The 15,492-nt window shown below is 34.9% G+C and overlaps 2 protein-coding genes across 4 annotated transcripts; both read right to left on the bottom strand.

Moving 5' to 3' along the window:
* Positions 1-112: 112 nt before the first annotated feature.
* On the bottom strand, positions 113-4,339 carry LOC113716643 (protein DETOXIFICATION 14-like). Its single transcript, XM_027241035.2, has 7 exons — positions 3,971-4,339; positions 1,684-2,228; positions 1,508-1,594; positions 1,363-1,419; positions 1,025-1,263; positions 674-885; positions 113-555 (listed from the first exon to the last, which is right to left on the bottom strand). Exons 1-7 carry the CDS (start codon positions 4,208-4,210, stop codon positions 493-495), a joined length of 1,443 nt encoding a protein of 480 aa, XP_027096836.1. The 5' UTR covers positions 4,211-4,339; the 3' UTR covers positions 113-492.
* Positions 4,340-9,397: 5,058 nt separating this feature from the next.
* On the bottom strand, positions 9,398-15,251 carry LOC113716439 (protein DETOXIFICATION 12-like). Of its 3 annotated transcripts, none has more exons than XM_027240768.2 (8): positions 14,914-15,251; positions 12,155-12,699; positions 11,973-12,059; positions 11,827-11,883; positions 11,493-11,731; positions 11,166-11,371; positions 10,986-11,064; positions 9,398-9,644 (listed from the first exon to the last, which is right to left on the bottom strand). In XM_027240768.2, exons 1-7 carry the CDS (start codon positions 15,151-15,153, stop codon positions 11,002-11,004), a joined length of 1,437 nt encoding a protein of 478 aa, XP_027096569.1. In that variant the 5' UTR covers positions 15,154-15,251; the 3' UTR covers positions 9,398-9,644; positions 10,986-11,001. The 3 variants fall into 3 exon arrangements, with proteins under 3 accessions (XP_027096569.1, XP_027096568.1, XP_027096567.1); XM_027240767.2 differs by lacking the exon at positions 9,398-9,644 and adding an exon at positions 10,460-10,809; XM_027240766.2 differs by lacking the exon at positions 9,398-9,644 and having other exon boundaries at positions 10,820-11,064.
* Between the last annotated feature and the right edge of the window lie 241 nt (positions 15,252-15,492).

The following is a 15,492-nucleotide window of genomic DNA, read 5'->3' as shown; positions in this document are numbered from 1 at the left end:
AAAAGTTTTCACGTAAGATCAGTCATAATGTACCTGCACCCTTGTTGAGTTGCTTGGTATTATGAGTGTTAAACAGGTCCCAAGCAAATTCTCAGAGAGTATTAAACTGGTCTGCAAGCAAACTTTCATGTTGTAGATACTGGATTGCACTCTTGAAGAAAATTGTAGCAAACAGGAAATGGCAGTGCCAATGTAGTAATGTTCCTCGCAAACTTCTCAGTTCCCACTCACTAAAAAGTCTCATTCTGAACTTCCCAAAAGGAGAATAATAACAGAAGAATAAATCCTAGGTGATTACAGTCCTTAGCTCCAGCTTCATGCAGCCACCAAAAGGCATGACAGCATTATACCATAACTTGCTGAAATGAGGAAATTTAGTACAAACTGCAGTTGAAGTTCTGGTGCCAAAATGAAGAACTGCCTATCAATTATTATGCAATTTCTTGGACCACAACAGAAAAGTTGTTCTAAGTCGGCTGTAGGCTCTTATGATCACATTACTGCATCTTCAGCTGAAAACTTTTTATGGAACAACCTCTCTCGTGCATTTCTTGCCTGCATTGTAAGCAAAACAATTGAAGCCTTTGGAGTAATTGAAGAGAATCAAAACATTTTCAAATTTAAATTGGAAGTAGCATTATGGAAGTATGGAAAAAAAAATCAGATAAAAGACCTCTTTTTCCCAATTTGTGCAGATTGTTACTATGGCGAGAAGTGAACTTTGCAGAAAAGAACCGGATAGGATTCCGATCCAAAGACCTCTCCCTCTTATTTTTAACTTTACCACAAAAGCCAATGTAAGAGCAATAGGGATTCCAACAAGATAAAATGCAGCAAGATTGATATAAGCTCCTATGTGCTGCCTGCCACTTCCTCTTTGAACACCTGAAAGTAGTAGTTTCATTATAAGGCAACTGTCCAACCTCAAGCCCCTCCTGCCCGTCCCTCCACTGCATAAACATAGATGAAACAGGACAAAAAGAAAAACAAAAGAAACAAAAATGTTTATGGATGAAAGGATTACCTGCAAGGGTTCCTTGTATACTATCCATTGAAATAGATAGACAAAGAAAGGGGGCCATAGTTGTGACATAGTCAACAACTTCCTTGTCACTGCTAAAGACATAGCCAAATACATGCCGGCTACCATAAAGGGCTGAATTTAGTATTATGTTTTCTATGACAGCAAGAAGCATCACACTAATTACAGAAATTCGAGCACCTTCTGGGTTCCCTGCTCCTAACTGATTTGAAACTCTAGTGCTGCAGAAAAAAGAGAGAATTTAATCTTTGCATTCTTTTGGTTATCCAAACGATAGAAGCAATATAATCAGAAATGAATGCCCTTTGCTTTCAGCATACCTCACAGCAGCAGCAAGTCCATATGGTACTGAATAGAGTGTTATAAGGGTGTTGAGGCTATTGAGAAAGTTCAGAAAAAATTTCAGATTATTTCATGAAAATCAATGTATTTTGTTTATTTCAGGATAATGATTTTAGAACATACCATACAGTCAGGACTGAAGTTTCAAGCTGCGGGTTTGGCAGAAGGCCTGATGACAATATGAGAACCTCATATGACCACCATTCTAGACTGCATTAGGGATGGAAGATCCAACAAGACCTCAATAAGTTTATTTCTTAGGCACTTGCATGCACAAAAAATGCAAACTTGGATATTACCAAATCATGACAGCGGAAGGAATTGCAAAGCGGAAAAATTCTCTCACTCCGTGGAATATCTCCCTTGAAATTGGAGCGCGGGTTTTTGCACAGGAGGAAGAGTAGTACATGTACAAAACGAGAATAGTCACATTTACCCAGATTGACGCGCCCATAGCTAATGCACCTCCACGGCTTTCCAATCCAGACTTATATACCAGCACCCAGGAAACGAGTACGTGGAAGGAAATTGAAATGACGGAACTCATGAGCAGGGGAAAGATCTGACTTTGCATTTGATAGTATCGGACAATTGGGTGAAAAGTTGCATAGCCAAAGAGAGTAGGGATAAGCCACATGGCAAATTTTCCAGCTTCTTGTGAAATCAGAGGATCTTGTCCAATCAAAATAAGTATCTTTGCCAAGTATATCCACATAATTGAGATAGGGATACAAACAATGAGGAGACAAAAGATAGCAGTATAGGTCTGTGTTCCAAGTTTCTGGTATTGCTGAGCTCCATAAGCTTGCCCACATAGAGTCTCCAGAGCACATGACATTCCTAACTGTAGTTTTGACAATTTTCAGCTTTTAATGAATCCATATAACACAGTTTTAGCATATTACTCATAGAAGTCCGTTTAAATTAAAAAAAAAGTCCATTTAAATTGTAGAAATATTCATTCTTTCCTAAAATACTCTATTAGTTTTTATACTCTCTCCATTCAAATTCAATTTAGGTCAAAGCAGTATTCATATAAGCATGGGGTTGTAAAAGTTATCCCAAATTACATTTCTTAATTTTAAATAGTTTGAGCAAATAATAAGTTCATCATCTATTAGTTTGGATTTAAAATTCTTTTCAAGGATTATTAAATTCTTAAAGGACAAGAAGATGATCTTGACTTTGATTATGACCTTCAATTATTGAAGGCGAACTATTAAGATGTGCAATGTATTTAATCTAACACGGCAACATTTTCAAACATCAAAATCTTCTCCACAAGATTTTCATTAGAGAAATCCGGCTCTGGAACCTCTTCCGTCGGTGCATTCAAATACGTTAAATATTCCAGTCCAGTCTCATGCTGCACGAGCTCCAGCTTTAATCTTAATTAGCACTCAAAGTCAAGAATTCAAGCCGCTGATTATTCTGAATAAAAGTCTCCTTGACATCTTGAGTCTTTTATTCTTCTTTTTGTTTTTCCCTTTCTTTTCTTTTCTCCTTCTTCCTATAGTTTTTCTAGCTTATATGTATGATCTATATTTGTGTTACTTTTATTGTCAAGAATTGATTAAGTTCTCATTTTATAGCTAATAGTATATGATTATGATGTATAATGTGGAGCTTCTCATTATTATTCGTATAAATGCATAAACAAACTACCCACAAAAAAAAAAAAAAAAAAGATGCAAAAATAATTGCGATAGCAACAGTACATTGAATGCGCAGGAGCAAAGTTGCAGGGCAATGGATTTAACCTTAAATCCAATCCAAACTCAGGGTCAAAGATATGTTCCAACACTTTTGATCGTACATAGGAATTAGGATGGTCCATTGCAATATTAATGCCTGCCAATAGAAAAGAGTTTGGCAGCATGGATTTGACGAGACTAGCTGCTTTAACTTTAATCCTGAGATCACTAATGGACTTGAAAGAATAGATTAACTGCCAATTACTCTTGACTTTCCTTCTTATCATGCCTCTATTAATTACTTGCTGCACAGACCATGATGAAAGATCTGGCAAAGTACATCGCTCCCAGCCCTATTGCTCGAATAAAGCAAGCCCTCTTCCTTTTCGACTGTATGCATGTAGATACTGCCAGACTCTGTAACTCTTGGTTCCATATAAAACTTCGACATTGTGTTATAGCTAACAACATCTATTCCTAATCGTACAATTATCTACAGCAACAAAACGTCTAAATTTCACATCATGATGCCAAAAGGAGGGGCTACGAAAAAAGAAGGGCACCATTATGAAGCCAATGGCCTTGGTTGTGGTTGTGGTTGGATTTAGCTGTAAACTTTTGATCAATAAATAATGATCAGAGACTTCATCAACAGTACTGAGATAGACCTTTTGTTAGTCCCCTCCCCCACAACCCCCGCCCCTTGTTTCTCTACTTTCAGTTACCCCTTTGTCCCTTCTTCCTTGAATATATCACACGAGGACAAAAATGGAGCAAAAACTGCAAAAACCCTGAACTAGAAATGCTTTGGTGATAGAAAATATTACGTACCCAAGAAGCTCACATTAAACATGAGTATATACGTAGTAGAGAAAAGCAAGAAACGACTCACCATAAAACTCAAGCCAGTAACACCACAGACAGAAATGGCTATGGCGAAGCTAGAAAGTGAAAGTTCACCCAAATGTCCAACCATCGTCAAAGATATAACTTGGAGCAAGAAGTGGGATAGAGTCACAGCCACCATAGGTCCTGCTAGGTAGCACAGTTTCTTCATTTCTTCGCCTACAGCACCCCATGTTAGCCTTTCTCGCTTCACTTCTACCTCTTTCACCAACAACCCGTCTTCCATTCTCTTTTATATATGAGTAGCCAAAGAGTTTAGAGCCTTCTTCAACCTCAGTGCCAGCCCTCGTTATACAGCAGAACAATGATAGAAGAGACAGAGAAAGGTTTATTTCTGGTTGGTTGTAATGTTTTTTCCCCCTGGTTATTGCTGGTGGTGTGTTTTTCTTTGCACAAAAACAAGTACTAGATATACTTCCTGATCGAAGCATCTAGATCGTATGAAGCTATTCACGTTTGTATCTTTCTCCAAAATACGTGCTTCGGTGCTCTTTTGAGTGCTCTTCCTCCAATACGGGTATATTTTTATTTTATCCAATAAATAAATTTGTTTATGGGAAAATGGGTGTTAAAGAGCTGGTTTTTTATGCCAAAATGATACTTTAGGATACCAATGGATAACAGTTAAAACACATTCACAGATTTGGTATTTTAAATAATGAAGATTGGTTCCGTTTGGATTAGATGTTTTTTAGGGTGTTTTTAATAAATAGCACTATAGCATTTCGAACATAAAATACAAGTACTGTACATATCTGCTATTCCTTTCCCTTTTAAACCAATCATTTTGACTTTTGTGCTTTCTGATAAAAAAATTTTCATTTGTTTTTTGCGGAAATGCAAAAAAAAAAAAATTTAATTATGTATAAATCGAAAAAATTACTAATTTAATTATTGGCACTTTGCTCATACGTTGGAGGACTGGTAAGAAAGCCGTGAAGAGCTGGTATTTTTATTAATGAAATATTTTCCCGTAAATGGCCTGATCTTTATGGTTTTCCTTCATTATATGATCAAAGTACCGTACTTTTTTGTATTTATCACGAATTCACATATTGTGACTATGAATTAAAAAATTTTTGAGATCGTATTTTCATTAATTAGTCTTTTTTTTCGTACTATCATTAGTTTGAATGAAAAATTTAGTTGCACGGTGTTTGGGAGCAACTTTTAAAATAACTATATAATCCTAATAATTTTTATAATTGCTTAGTATATTTATGTCATGGGTATTTATTGTTGGTATATTGTTATTAATTTTATTAAATTTTTTGGTATATTAGGTGCAGAAAATTATAGTTTCACAATTTTTTAAATGTAATAAAGCAGTTGGGGAACAATGCACAGTGAACGGAGGAATTGGAGAGAAAAAAATGCTGCATCCAGACACGTCTTGTTTGGTTTATCTCCACGGGCGTTACCACTGCAATATAACGGTCCGTGAGCTCCTTATTTTACAAATACACGTGTTATGCTCTGAGGAACTGACTACGGTAGGAAGGGTCAAAGGCTTCCTACCATAAAGGTTTCCCCCACCCCTAAACACTAACCAAAGGTTTCTTTGGTTTGTCCAGATTTTAAAGATTTCAACATATTTTTGCTACAGTTACAGCCTAGTTTTTCTTTTCTCCAAATTTTCAACCATCAATCTACCAAAATTATCAATGTCCGTCTTGCTGTCAGTTAATGCCAACGACCAAAATTATGGCTCTCCTTTTTTTCTTCTCCTTAAAGTTTAGACCTTTTGTCCCTTTTGCTACAAACACAAACAGGCCTAGTTTTAAGACCTAGGCGTGGTTGAAGTAATCAGCAATTAAAATAATTTTTATAAACCCATTGACAATTATGATGTTTGGATATGGAGGAAGTATCAAGCAAATTGGGGTCTTCATGGAAATTTGTATTTGACTCATATTTTCTTCTACCTTTTGTTTTGACTTCCTCTAACTTTATTTTCAAATTTCAAATTTTACCCCTCAATTAAGTCTAACAATATATCAGTTTTAAGTTTCTCTAGAAGCTTAAAACAAGTAAACTTCATGGACACTTGATTCGAGTTGATTGTTTTATTGATTTGATACTTTAATTATTAAGCAAACATTTTCCAATTTGGTTGGTTCAATATGTTTAATATTACCTAATTTATTCAATTTGATGTAAATGAAACACTACTATTGTTATTTATTGAATAAATATGCTCTTAGCACATTTGTCACCATATTAACCTAGTTGTATGATAATACATTTATACCAAATATCGTTAAGAATAACATGCTCACATATATTTAAAAGGAGACTTTTTATTTGCATGTAAGGAGGTATTCGTTCTAATTGTTTCTGTACCCTTGCATAATATATAAACTTTCACTTGTACACTATCAGTGTAGGAAAGATTAATCCATAAATTATTGCACCCCTATAAAAAGAAGTCGGAAAGAAAAGGACAGCACAAGATCCTTATCATTAAGAATAGAGATGCACATTAAACCATTAATATCTACAATAGCACTTAATTAGTCCAGTTCGGATATTTATACTTCATTTGACTGTGAGCAACATAAGATGATGAACGACTCTGTTATGTGAAATCTATTAATGGCTACATGTTTAATTTTGTGCTACTAAGATTACACGAATTTTCACCTACTTCCGTGACATATATTTTTCTTATTTCTATCACACTATATATGCAAACGGTCCACAATTGTGGTACACATTATGAAAACTATTCTTGTCCACAAAACTAAAATGCTCTCAGATAAATTGTAAACGGGGTAATCGAGTTTAAGGAGTATCATATTTGATTTTGTAGTGCATTTTCGTTTCAAAATTCACATGGCTCAATCGGCAAAAAATGTAAGGAACAAGTATAAATTTCATGTAGGGGTGCAAACGAATCGAGCCAGAGTCGAGCTCGAGCTCGAGCTCAAAACATTAAGCTCGTTAGGCTCGCGAGCTCGAATATATATATATATTTATTTTTTTTATTTTTATTTTTAATAGTAAAATTACATAAATATTCTTAATATTTTATTATTTATTAAGAAAAAATATTATTTTATTTATTTTTTAAAAAATAAAATAATTATTTTTTATTTTTTTCGAGCTCGAGCTTGAAAATTACCAGCTCGTCGAGCTCGAACTCGAGTTCGAGTTCGAGTTCGATGAAATTAAGTTAAGGCTCGACTCAATAAGGCCAAAACTCGACTCGACTCGACTCATTTGCACCCCTAATTTCATGCCAGTTTCTATGGGTCCTGCTGACTCCAAAACCTCAACAAAAGAAGAAAGCTGCACAAATATAAACATGGTGGGTCGCATTTGCATTTTTTCAGCCTCTGTGTTTCCCATTTGGATTTGGTTTCGTAGTTTTCGTTGTGCTTTTTTTTTTTGCACCAACTGCTTGAATCGGTATCCGGTGGCAGAGCCCACATCTAGTCAATCTTATTGACTTATCAGCCACATTCCAAATTCGCTGAGGACAGCAAATTTTGTTTGTCGCTGACTGCAGACGGTGTACTTCCAAGAGAACATGCTTACGTTTCCAGAGTAGAAGAGTACAAATCATAGAGAGAACAAAATTTGTGTTCGAGACTTATTAACGAAATAATGTGCAAGGAATTTCACTATACAAAAGTGATTTTTAAATTAGTGTTAGGATTGTACAGCGAACAGAATTTTTGGTCGCATTTTTATGTATGAAGTTGTACGAAATTATGGAAATTTGTAAACCATAGAGCAGGTTTATTTATAGCATGATACTTTCATTTAATAATGTAAAAAATAAATAAAAAATATAACAATGCAATACTCGCTATTCTCAACCTGAAAGAAGAGATGATTTGAATTTCCTAGAACTTTTTTTTTTTTTTTTTTTAAGTTTAGGGGAGACTCCAAGATTTTCAAGTGGAATGATAAAGAATTTCAACTTTCATTTCAAAAGTAATTAGCAATAAGTGGAGTGACACAAAATCTTATTAATATGGTTAGAAATCTTCAGAATATCAATGTGGGACATTTAGTCACTTAATCATTATTGTCTCAAATCCTCTGTTTTCCAAATAAGGTGATTAAATTGACCAAGATTTGCAATATCAAACTTTGAAATTCACTTTTAGAAACAAAACTTCCTTTTGTTCCGAAAAACTAAATTTTGTCTTCATTCTCTGTACAAAAACTCTCTAGTCAAAACTTCCTCCAACTCTCCCATGGGAGAGAGATTTTTCTAATATTTCCCCATGAATAAGGTGATTAAATTGACAAAGATTTGCAATATCAGAATTTGAAATTCATTTTTAGAAACAAAACTTCCATCTCTTTAGAAAAACTAAATTCTATCTTCATTTTTTTCTAGAAAAACTCTTTAGTCAAAACTTCCTCCAACTCTTCTACTAGAAAGAGATTAGATTTTTCTAATATTTTTCCATTGAGTCCTCTCTCTAGTTTTTTTTTTATTTGTGTGAATAAAGTCTTTGCTAAAATTTTCTAATGAGAGTTTCTTCTTTCCTAGAGTTGCCTAGTGAAAGTTTTCTTCTCCCTTAGATTTTTTTTAGTGAAGCTTTTCTTCTACCCTAGAGATTCCTAGTGAGAGTTTCTTACGTAGATTTTTCATTTTTCTTTTATTAGATATATGTTTTTCAGACATTGATTATCATATATAGAATTTCTTGGATCTATTAGGCAGATCTCACCATGTATTTGAACTTGAAACAATTAATTAGTACATCTAGTCATTAGAACTATATACAGATGTTCGTGGAACTACAATTAATTTATGCCATTTTTTAAAAATATTTTTTTGGAACTTTTCAGTGTCATTTTTATCTGTTCTTCGAATATATGGTATCCATTTTTCATATATGTTCTTTGATATCTGTATATGTTTGATGATGTAACTTGTGCAATTAGTGCAGATTTTAATAAAATTATGATATGTTTTATTAAAAAAAATTTTGAAATTCATTTAATTTAATTCTTATTACTTAATCCTTCTTCAAATCCAAATCCATAAATGAAAATTATTTTTGGTCGTTCTAATTGACTTCACTATAAAGCTAAGAATCAAGGAATATTATTTCATGCAAACATTCTGAAATTTTCATAGTTGAGCCCAAAAGTATTAAACTGAGATGCTGTAATAACTACTACCCCCTCCATTGCATTTTGATAGTTTTGTTTTCATTTTCATCAATCCCAAATTATAATTTACTTTTCAATTGAAGAATATAAATAACTTTTAATTTCTTTAAAATGCACTTATTTAATGTACTTTTTTATCAGTGAATATAACCTATATTATTCATTAATTACTTTGATTCATACCTTAAATGGTGCAACTTTTTATCAATATTATTGTTACAATTAATGCAAAGATATAATGGTTAGTTATATTACTAATATTAATATAAGGGTATTTTAGAAAAATAGTAGATTAGATTTAACTCTTCTAATAAGTTAACTAATTTTTGTAAGCATATGAAAAAATAAATCTGTTAAAATGGGATAGAAGAAGTATTAAATTGAGATGCTGGGCACGGATCCGTGGACATAGTAACTGCTACCACTACAGACTGCAGCGTCACAACATCCGCATCGACAAGGACGCACATGTTACAACCACATGCTCGCAGGGCTCTTTCCTCTCCTTCGGTCTACGCCACCTAATCCAAGAAAGCCATGCAACCATCAGTATCAGTGCCTCCATGCACTTAGGGGCTGTCAACCAATTTGTGAGGTAATTCTGAAAATTGGCTATTATTTGGCTAAAAAAAATAAGTTCTAGATCACATTTTATACATCAATTTTAACATTATGCGTGTATCTCACAAAATTTTGTTCTGTATTTATAAATTGTTAAAAATGAATTACGTCCAAACAAACAAATGAAGTTATATGTTGTGTTTGAGCAAAAATTGATCCAAACTATTTTTTTTTTATTGACAACCCTTTGACCCGCAACGGATCTTCTGTCCCACACTCTGTGCCACTCTCTGTCCCATTATATTGCTATTTCTCCTTCACAAACATCATGTTTTAATTCTTTTTTATTTCCTTATGATCCAATAACTATTAATTGAGTAAAAAATAAATACAACAGTTTCAAAAAGCTAATATATAATAAAAAATTAAAAAATACAGCAGAAAATTCATAAAAAATTTCATTTTTTATGCATTTTGATTTTTTGAGTTTGTTAAATTTCGTGTATTACTCAATTAATAGTTATTGGATCATAAAGAAATAAAAAGGAATTAAAACATGATGTTTGTGAAGGAGAAATAGCAATATAATAAAAAATGGGACAGAGAGTGGCACAGAGTGTGGGACAGAAGATCCGTTGCGCCTTTGACCCCTGGTCTGAAAAATTTTGTTTCTTACCCTAAATGGTTAACATCTAGGCTCCCGAGAGTGACATTACCATTGAAAATAAAATCGGAGAGGCCATATAAGCCGGCTGTAATGATTAAACGCAACGGGTTAGGTGAATCAACCGGATCCGATTAGGTAAAATAAAACAAAAGATTCACATGAGTTCAGTCATACTGTGCTTGTAAACCTTGTTGATATGCTTGATCTTTTGACTCTTAAACTGTTCCCAAGTAAATTTTCCTGTGGTAGAGACTGGATTTCACTCTGGAAGTTCTAGAAACAGCAGATGGCAGAGCCAAAGTAGTACTATTCCTTAGAGGAACTTCTCAGTCAGTAAGAACCTATCTCTAAACCTCCCAAAAGGAGAAGAGAAACAGAAGAGGTACTTTTAGGTGATAATAGTCCTTAGCTCCAGCTTCATGGAGTCACCGTAGACATAACAGAATCAAAGCAATTTGCTGCAAATGATGGAAGTAATTTCAATTGCAGTTTTGATGGAACTAATGTTGCCGTTTTGATAAAAAAAAAAAATGGAAGTAATTTCAATTGCAGTTGAGATTCTGGTGCCAAAATGAGCTATGATCCAATTCTTCTGTAAGTTCTTAAATTATAGCTTAGATGTTGTTCAAATTACCAGTAGGCTCTTGTTATCACATTAGTCCATCTTCAGCTGAAACAATTTCTTGGAACAACCTCTCTCGTGCCTTTATTGCCTGCATCAAATGGAGGCTTTTAAGTGATGAAGCGAATTAAAACATTTCAAGATTTGGTGAAAGTAGCTCAAAACAGTTAAGAAATATGACAGACAGAAGACCTGTTTCTCCCAATTTGTGCACATTGTTACAATAAAGAGCAGCAAACTTTGTACGGTAGCACCGGATAGGATTCCGATCCAAAGACCTTTCCCTCTTATCTTTACCACGAAACCCAATATAAGAGCACTAGGAATTCCAACAAGATAAAATGATGCAAGATTGACATAGGCTCCTATATGCTGCCAGCCACATCCTCTTGCAACAGCTGAAAGAAGCAATTAGATCATAAGGCAACAGCGGCCAATTATCCAACCTGAATCCCCTCTCCCCTTTTCCTCCAATACCACAATGCAGAGAAAGCAAAACAAAAGAGAATAAACCATTACCTGAAAGGATTCCTTGTAAGCTATCCATTAGAATAGATAGACAAACCAAGGGAGCCATAGTTGTGACGTAATCCACAACATCTTTGTCACTGCTAAAAACATAACCAAAAACATGCCGGCTAGCAAAGAGGACTGCATCAACAATTATCACCTCTGTGACAGCAAGAAGCAAAACACCAATTACAGAAACTCGAGCACCTTCTGGGTTTCCTGCTCCTAGCTCATTCGAAACTCTGGTGCTGAAGGAAAACAAATGAACAGTTAACATCCGTATATTTTTGTCATGCACCAAAGAACCATCAGCAGAAATGGATTCCCCATGTGCTCAACATACCTTACTGCTGCAGCAAGTCCATATGGTATTGCATAGAGTGTAATGATAGTGTTGAGGCTGTTCAGAGATTTCGAATGAAAAGTAAGATTATTGCATCAAGATCAATCTATCCCTTTGTTTCTTTGAGAAGGCTGAGAAGGACGTACCATACAGAGAGGACAGAAGTTTCAAGCTGTGGGTTTGGCAGAAGGCCTGATGACAAAATCAGAAGCTCATATGACCACCATTCAAGGCTGCAATTATCAGAGCATCATTCTTTATAACCTAGAGATATTTCATTTCTGAGGCCCTAAATACATGCAAAAAAAAATGCAAACATAGAGATTACCATAACATGACAGCTGAAGGAATAGCAAATCGGAAAAATTCTTTCACTCCATATAACACCTCCCCTGAAATTGGAGCACGGGTTTTTTCACAGGAAGAAGAGCAGCTCATGTACAAACCGAGAATAATTACGTTCAACCACATTGAAATACCCATAGCTAATGCAGCTCCATGATTCTCTAATCCAGAATTGTATACAAGCACCCAACATATGAGTATGTGGAAAGAAATTGTGATGCAGGAACTTATGAGCATGGGAAAAATCAGACTTTGCATTTGAAAGTACCGAACAAGTGGTTGAAGAGTTGCATAGCCAAAGAGTGCTGGAATAAGCCAGGTGGCAAATATTCCAGCGTCATGTGAAATCAGAGGATCTTGTCCAATCAAAGCGAGAATTTTTCCCAGGTACATCCAGACGATAGAGAGAGGTATACAAACAATGAGGAGACAAAAGATAGCAGTATACGTATGGGTTCCAAACTTTTGATATTGCTGAGCTCCATAAGCTTGCCCACATAGAGTTTCGAGAGCACTTGCCATCCCTGACTGTTTAAAAAATGAATAGTTCATTTTGATTAGAATCATTTCACGAACTCATAGTAAGTCACTAATCTTATCTTCAAATTAATGCATCTACGTCAAACGTACTACACCTAGTCATTTCTGTACTATACCCGGTCTACTTTAGCAAATTAAAGCCACCACCATTTATCACCATTGCCACTCCCACTGTCATCTCCCCATCAGTTCTTCCAAAAACCAGCCATGTTCATAATCTACACCGGATTAAATGGCCTGGCAGCATTGAGCAAACCAAAAAACACAGCTTTTCTAGAGTTGTATATGTAGATACTTGTTTTCTAATGAGGTGTATTCAGGGGTACTTAATAGAACTCTTTGTCATGCCAGGAATCTTCTAATCACATATAAGATGGCAGCAATAGTCTTGAAAATTTTACATCTTCAATTCTCTATGCTGTAAGCATATGAATGTAATTGCCTCCGCTTTTCATCATCATGATCATAACGGACAAATGTCACAGAATCTCCGAAAAAAGTTAGCAAAGCGAAATTTTTGGGCAAGACCATGTATCTGAAAGTTGAAATTCATCTTCCCTCACAACTGATGATTAGAGCTGCTCAGTTGCATAGTCGCTTAGCTATCACCTATACAATAAAAATTATGGTGAAGGCTTCTTCTTTTACTTTTCTCTACCATGACCATCTGAAAGTTGACACTCATATTCCTGCATAACTGGTGACTATGAAGTACAATCCCGCAGTTACTTATCCATCACCTATGAAATGAATAATTATGGAGAACACTTTTCCTTTTACGTTTCTTTGCTACCAAAATAAAATCTTCCAAAGACTTGTCTAATTTATGGAGGCAAAATGTGTCATACTTCCAACAACATACAGTTCCATTTAGAATAGTAAAAAGTCAACTTTCTTTTTAACCGTGCTACACACAATGGTTCCACAAGTCACAATTGCCTAAGTGCTTTACCCTGTATTGTCACTAAAAGTCAGAAAGCAGCGCTACCAAAAAGAGAAGGTGACATCTCTTTTTCAAAGTGACTGTATGCACATAAATAACCAACCATCCTTGCTAATACAACTAGCAAAAAGTACTCTGAATTACCAAAATGAAAAAAAAAAAAGAAAAAAAAAGAAGAAGCAAGAGCATTCAACTTTTTCACATTTCTATACTCTCTTTTGATAGCAAAACCATTTCCTTGTGTCTTCTGAAAATGCCTAAGGAATTTAGATTGGTAGAAGGAAAGATCAAGACATGTAATTCTGTTATCTTGTGGCCCTAAATCCCAATTACCTGCATTGTGCAAAATTTGACAATTCTACTTCTCTATCTTGCTACATAAGGTGTAAATGGTGCTGGTCAATTTTCAACCATTGCTAAGATTTATTTAATCAACCACCGATGGCAAAAATTATCATCCACTTTGATTTTGACCTTTATCATCCAAGCTGAAGTGTTACAACAAAGTACACCATTACTGCCTACTACTAATCAACAGGAAATTGATAAGGAGATATTTAAGTAATAAAAGTATCTCCACGGGAATTTGGCAAAGTATTCTTTCCAATCATAACATTCCTAATTCTAAAAGTTCTTTGACTCGTGCTATCAAAATATTCAACAGTCATATCTTCTATTCTCTTCACTAATCATGACAAGAAAAATGAAGAATAAAACGAAAATGAGAAATCCTTGTATAAAGCTAATGATTTTTCACTACGTAACGATACTAATGGTTCTATTCAACCTCCAAAATCCTTATTCATTTGACTTGGAGCACTACCATATTGGAACTACTGTACTGGTAACATCGTTCAATTATCTGTAAAATGTTTTTAAAAAGAGAGAGAGAGAGAGAGAGAGAGAGAGAGAGAGAATAATCACTTTATTCAAAGCAACAACATCTAAAATTTTCACAATATTGTCAGAGGGAAGGAGGAAAAGAATAAAGAAGTGCATAGTTGTGAAGCTAAATCTTGTAAACATTTTTTTAATCAATAATCATCAGACCTTTTTTTTTTTTTATCAAGATTGGGATTGAATTTTAAGTTTTAATTACCCTTCATTCCTTCTACCTCGAACATATCAAACGAAAAAACTGTGACAAGAATGCTATGGTGACAGAAAATAGAACAGAAAGTAGAAGCAGCCCACATGTAAACACAAGCATATAAAAAAACAATAAGGCCAAGAAAAGAGGCAAAGTAAAGGCTACTCACAAGAAGACTGAAGCCAGTAACAGCACAAAGAGAAATGGCTATGGCGGAGCTAGAAAGTGAAAGTTCACCCAAGTGCCCAACCATCATCAAAGATATGACTTGAAGCAAGAACTGGCATAGAGTCACAGCCATCATAGGTCCTGCTACGCAGCAAAGTCTCTTCATTTCTTGGCCTATAAGTCCCCATGTTAGCCTTTCTGCCTTCACTTCTCTCTCTTTCACTAACAACCCTTCTTCCATTCTCTTTGTATATGCGTAGCTGAAGAGCTTTGAGCCTTCTTCAGTCCAGAGACTGCCCCTTCATATACTAGGATTAACGACAGAGACAGAAAGACGACCATTGTGATTTTTATTTTTTGGGGCAGTCCCAACTTTCAAGTGGGATGGCTCTCCGACCATTGTGAGTGACAATCGTGTCATAATGATTTGAATTAGCACGACAGATGTTGACACTTAACAACAAACAACGAATAAGAATAAATCCAAAGAATATAAAGACGGGAGTTGATGTTAAGAACAGTAACCTGAGGTCCCCCTATAGGCACCTTTAGTGCGTGGACTTCCTTGGAAATTTGCAAA

This window comes from Coffea arabica, chromosome 11c (genome assembly GCF_036785885.1).
Source record: "Coffea arabica cultivar ET-39 chromosome 11c, Coffea Arabica ET-39 HiFi, whole genome shotgun sequence".
NCBI classification, from domain to species: domain Eukaryota; kingdom Viridiplantae; phylum Streptophyta; class Magnoliopsida; order Gentianales; family Rubiaceae; genus Coffea; species Coffea arabica.
Note: the sequence above shows the minus strand (reverse complement) of the source record. Positions and strands in the feature narration are given on the sequence as shown.

What these genes read in the sequence shown, in the direction of transcription:
- LOC113716643 (XM_027241035.2), bottom strand. Translation starts at nt 4,210, where the DNA reads ATGGAAGACGGGTTGTTGGTGAAAGAGGTAGAAGTGAAGCGAGAAAGG. An exon ending in TATACAAGGAACCCTTGCAG is followed by an intron (nt 886 to 1,024) that starts GTAATCCTTTCA and finishes TACTACTTTCAG; the next exon opens with GTGTTCAAAGAGGAAGTGGC. An exon ending in GCACAAATTGGGAAAAAGAG is followed by an intron (nt 556 to 673) that starts GTCTTTTATCTG and finishes CTTACAATGCAG; the next exon opens with GCAAGAAATGCACGAGAGAG.
- LOC113716439 (XM_027240768.2), bottom strand. Translation starts at nt 15,153, where the DNA reads ATGGAAGAAGGGTTGTTAGTGAAAGAGAGAGAAGTGAAGGCAGAAAGG. An exon ending in CCTTCAGCTGTCATGTTATG is followed by an intron (nt 12,060 to 12,154) that starts GTAATCTCTATG and finishes TGATAATTGCAG; the next exon opens with CCTTGAATGGTGGTCATATG. An exon ending in GGACTTGCTGCAGCAGTAAG is followed by an intron (nt 11,732 to 11,826) that starts GTATGTTGAGCA and finishes GTTTTCCTTCAG; the next exon opens with CACCAGAGTTTCGAATGAGC.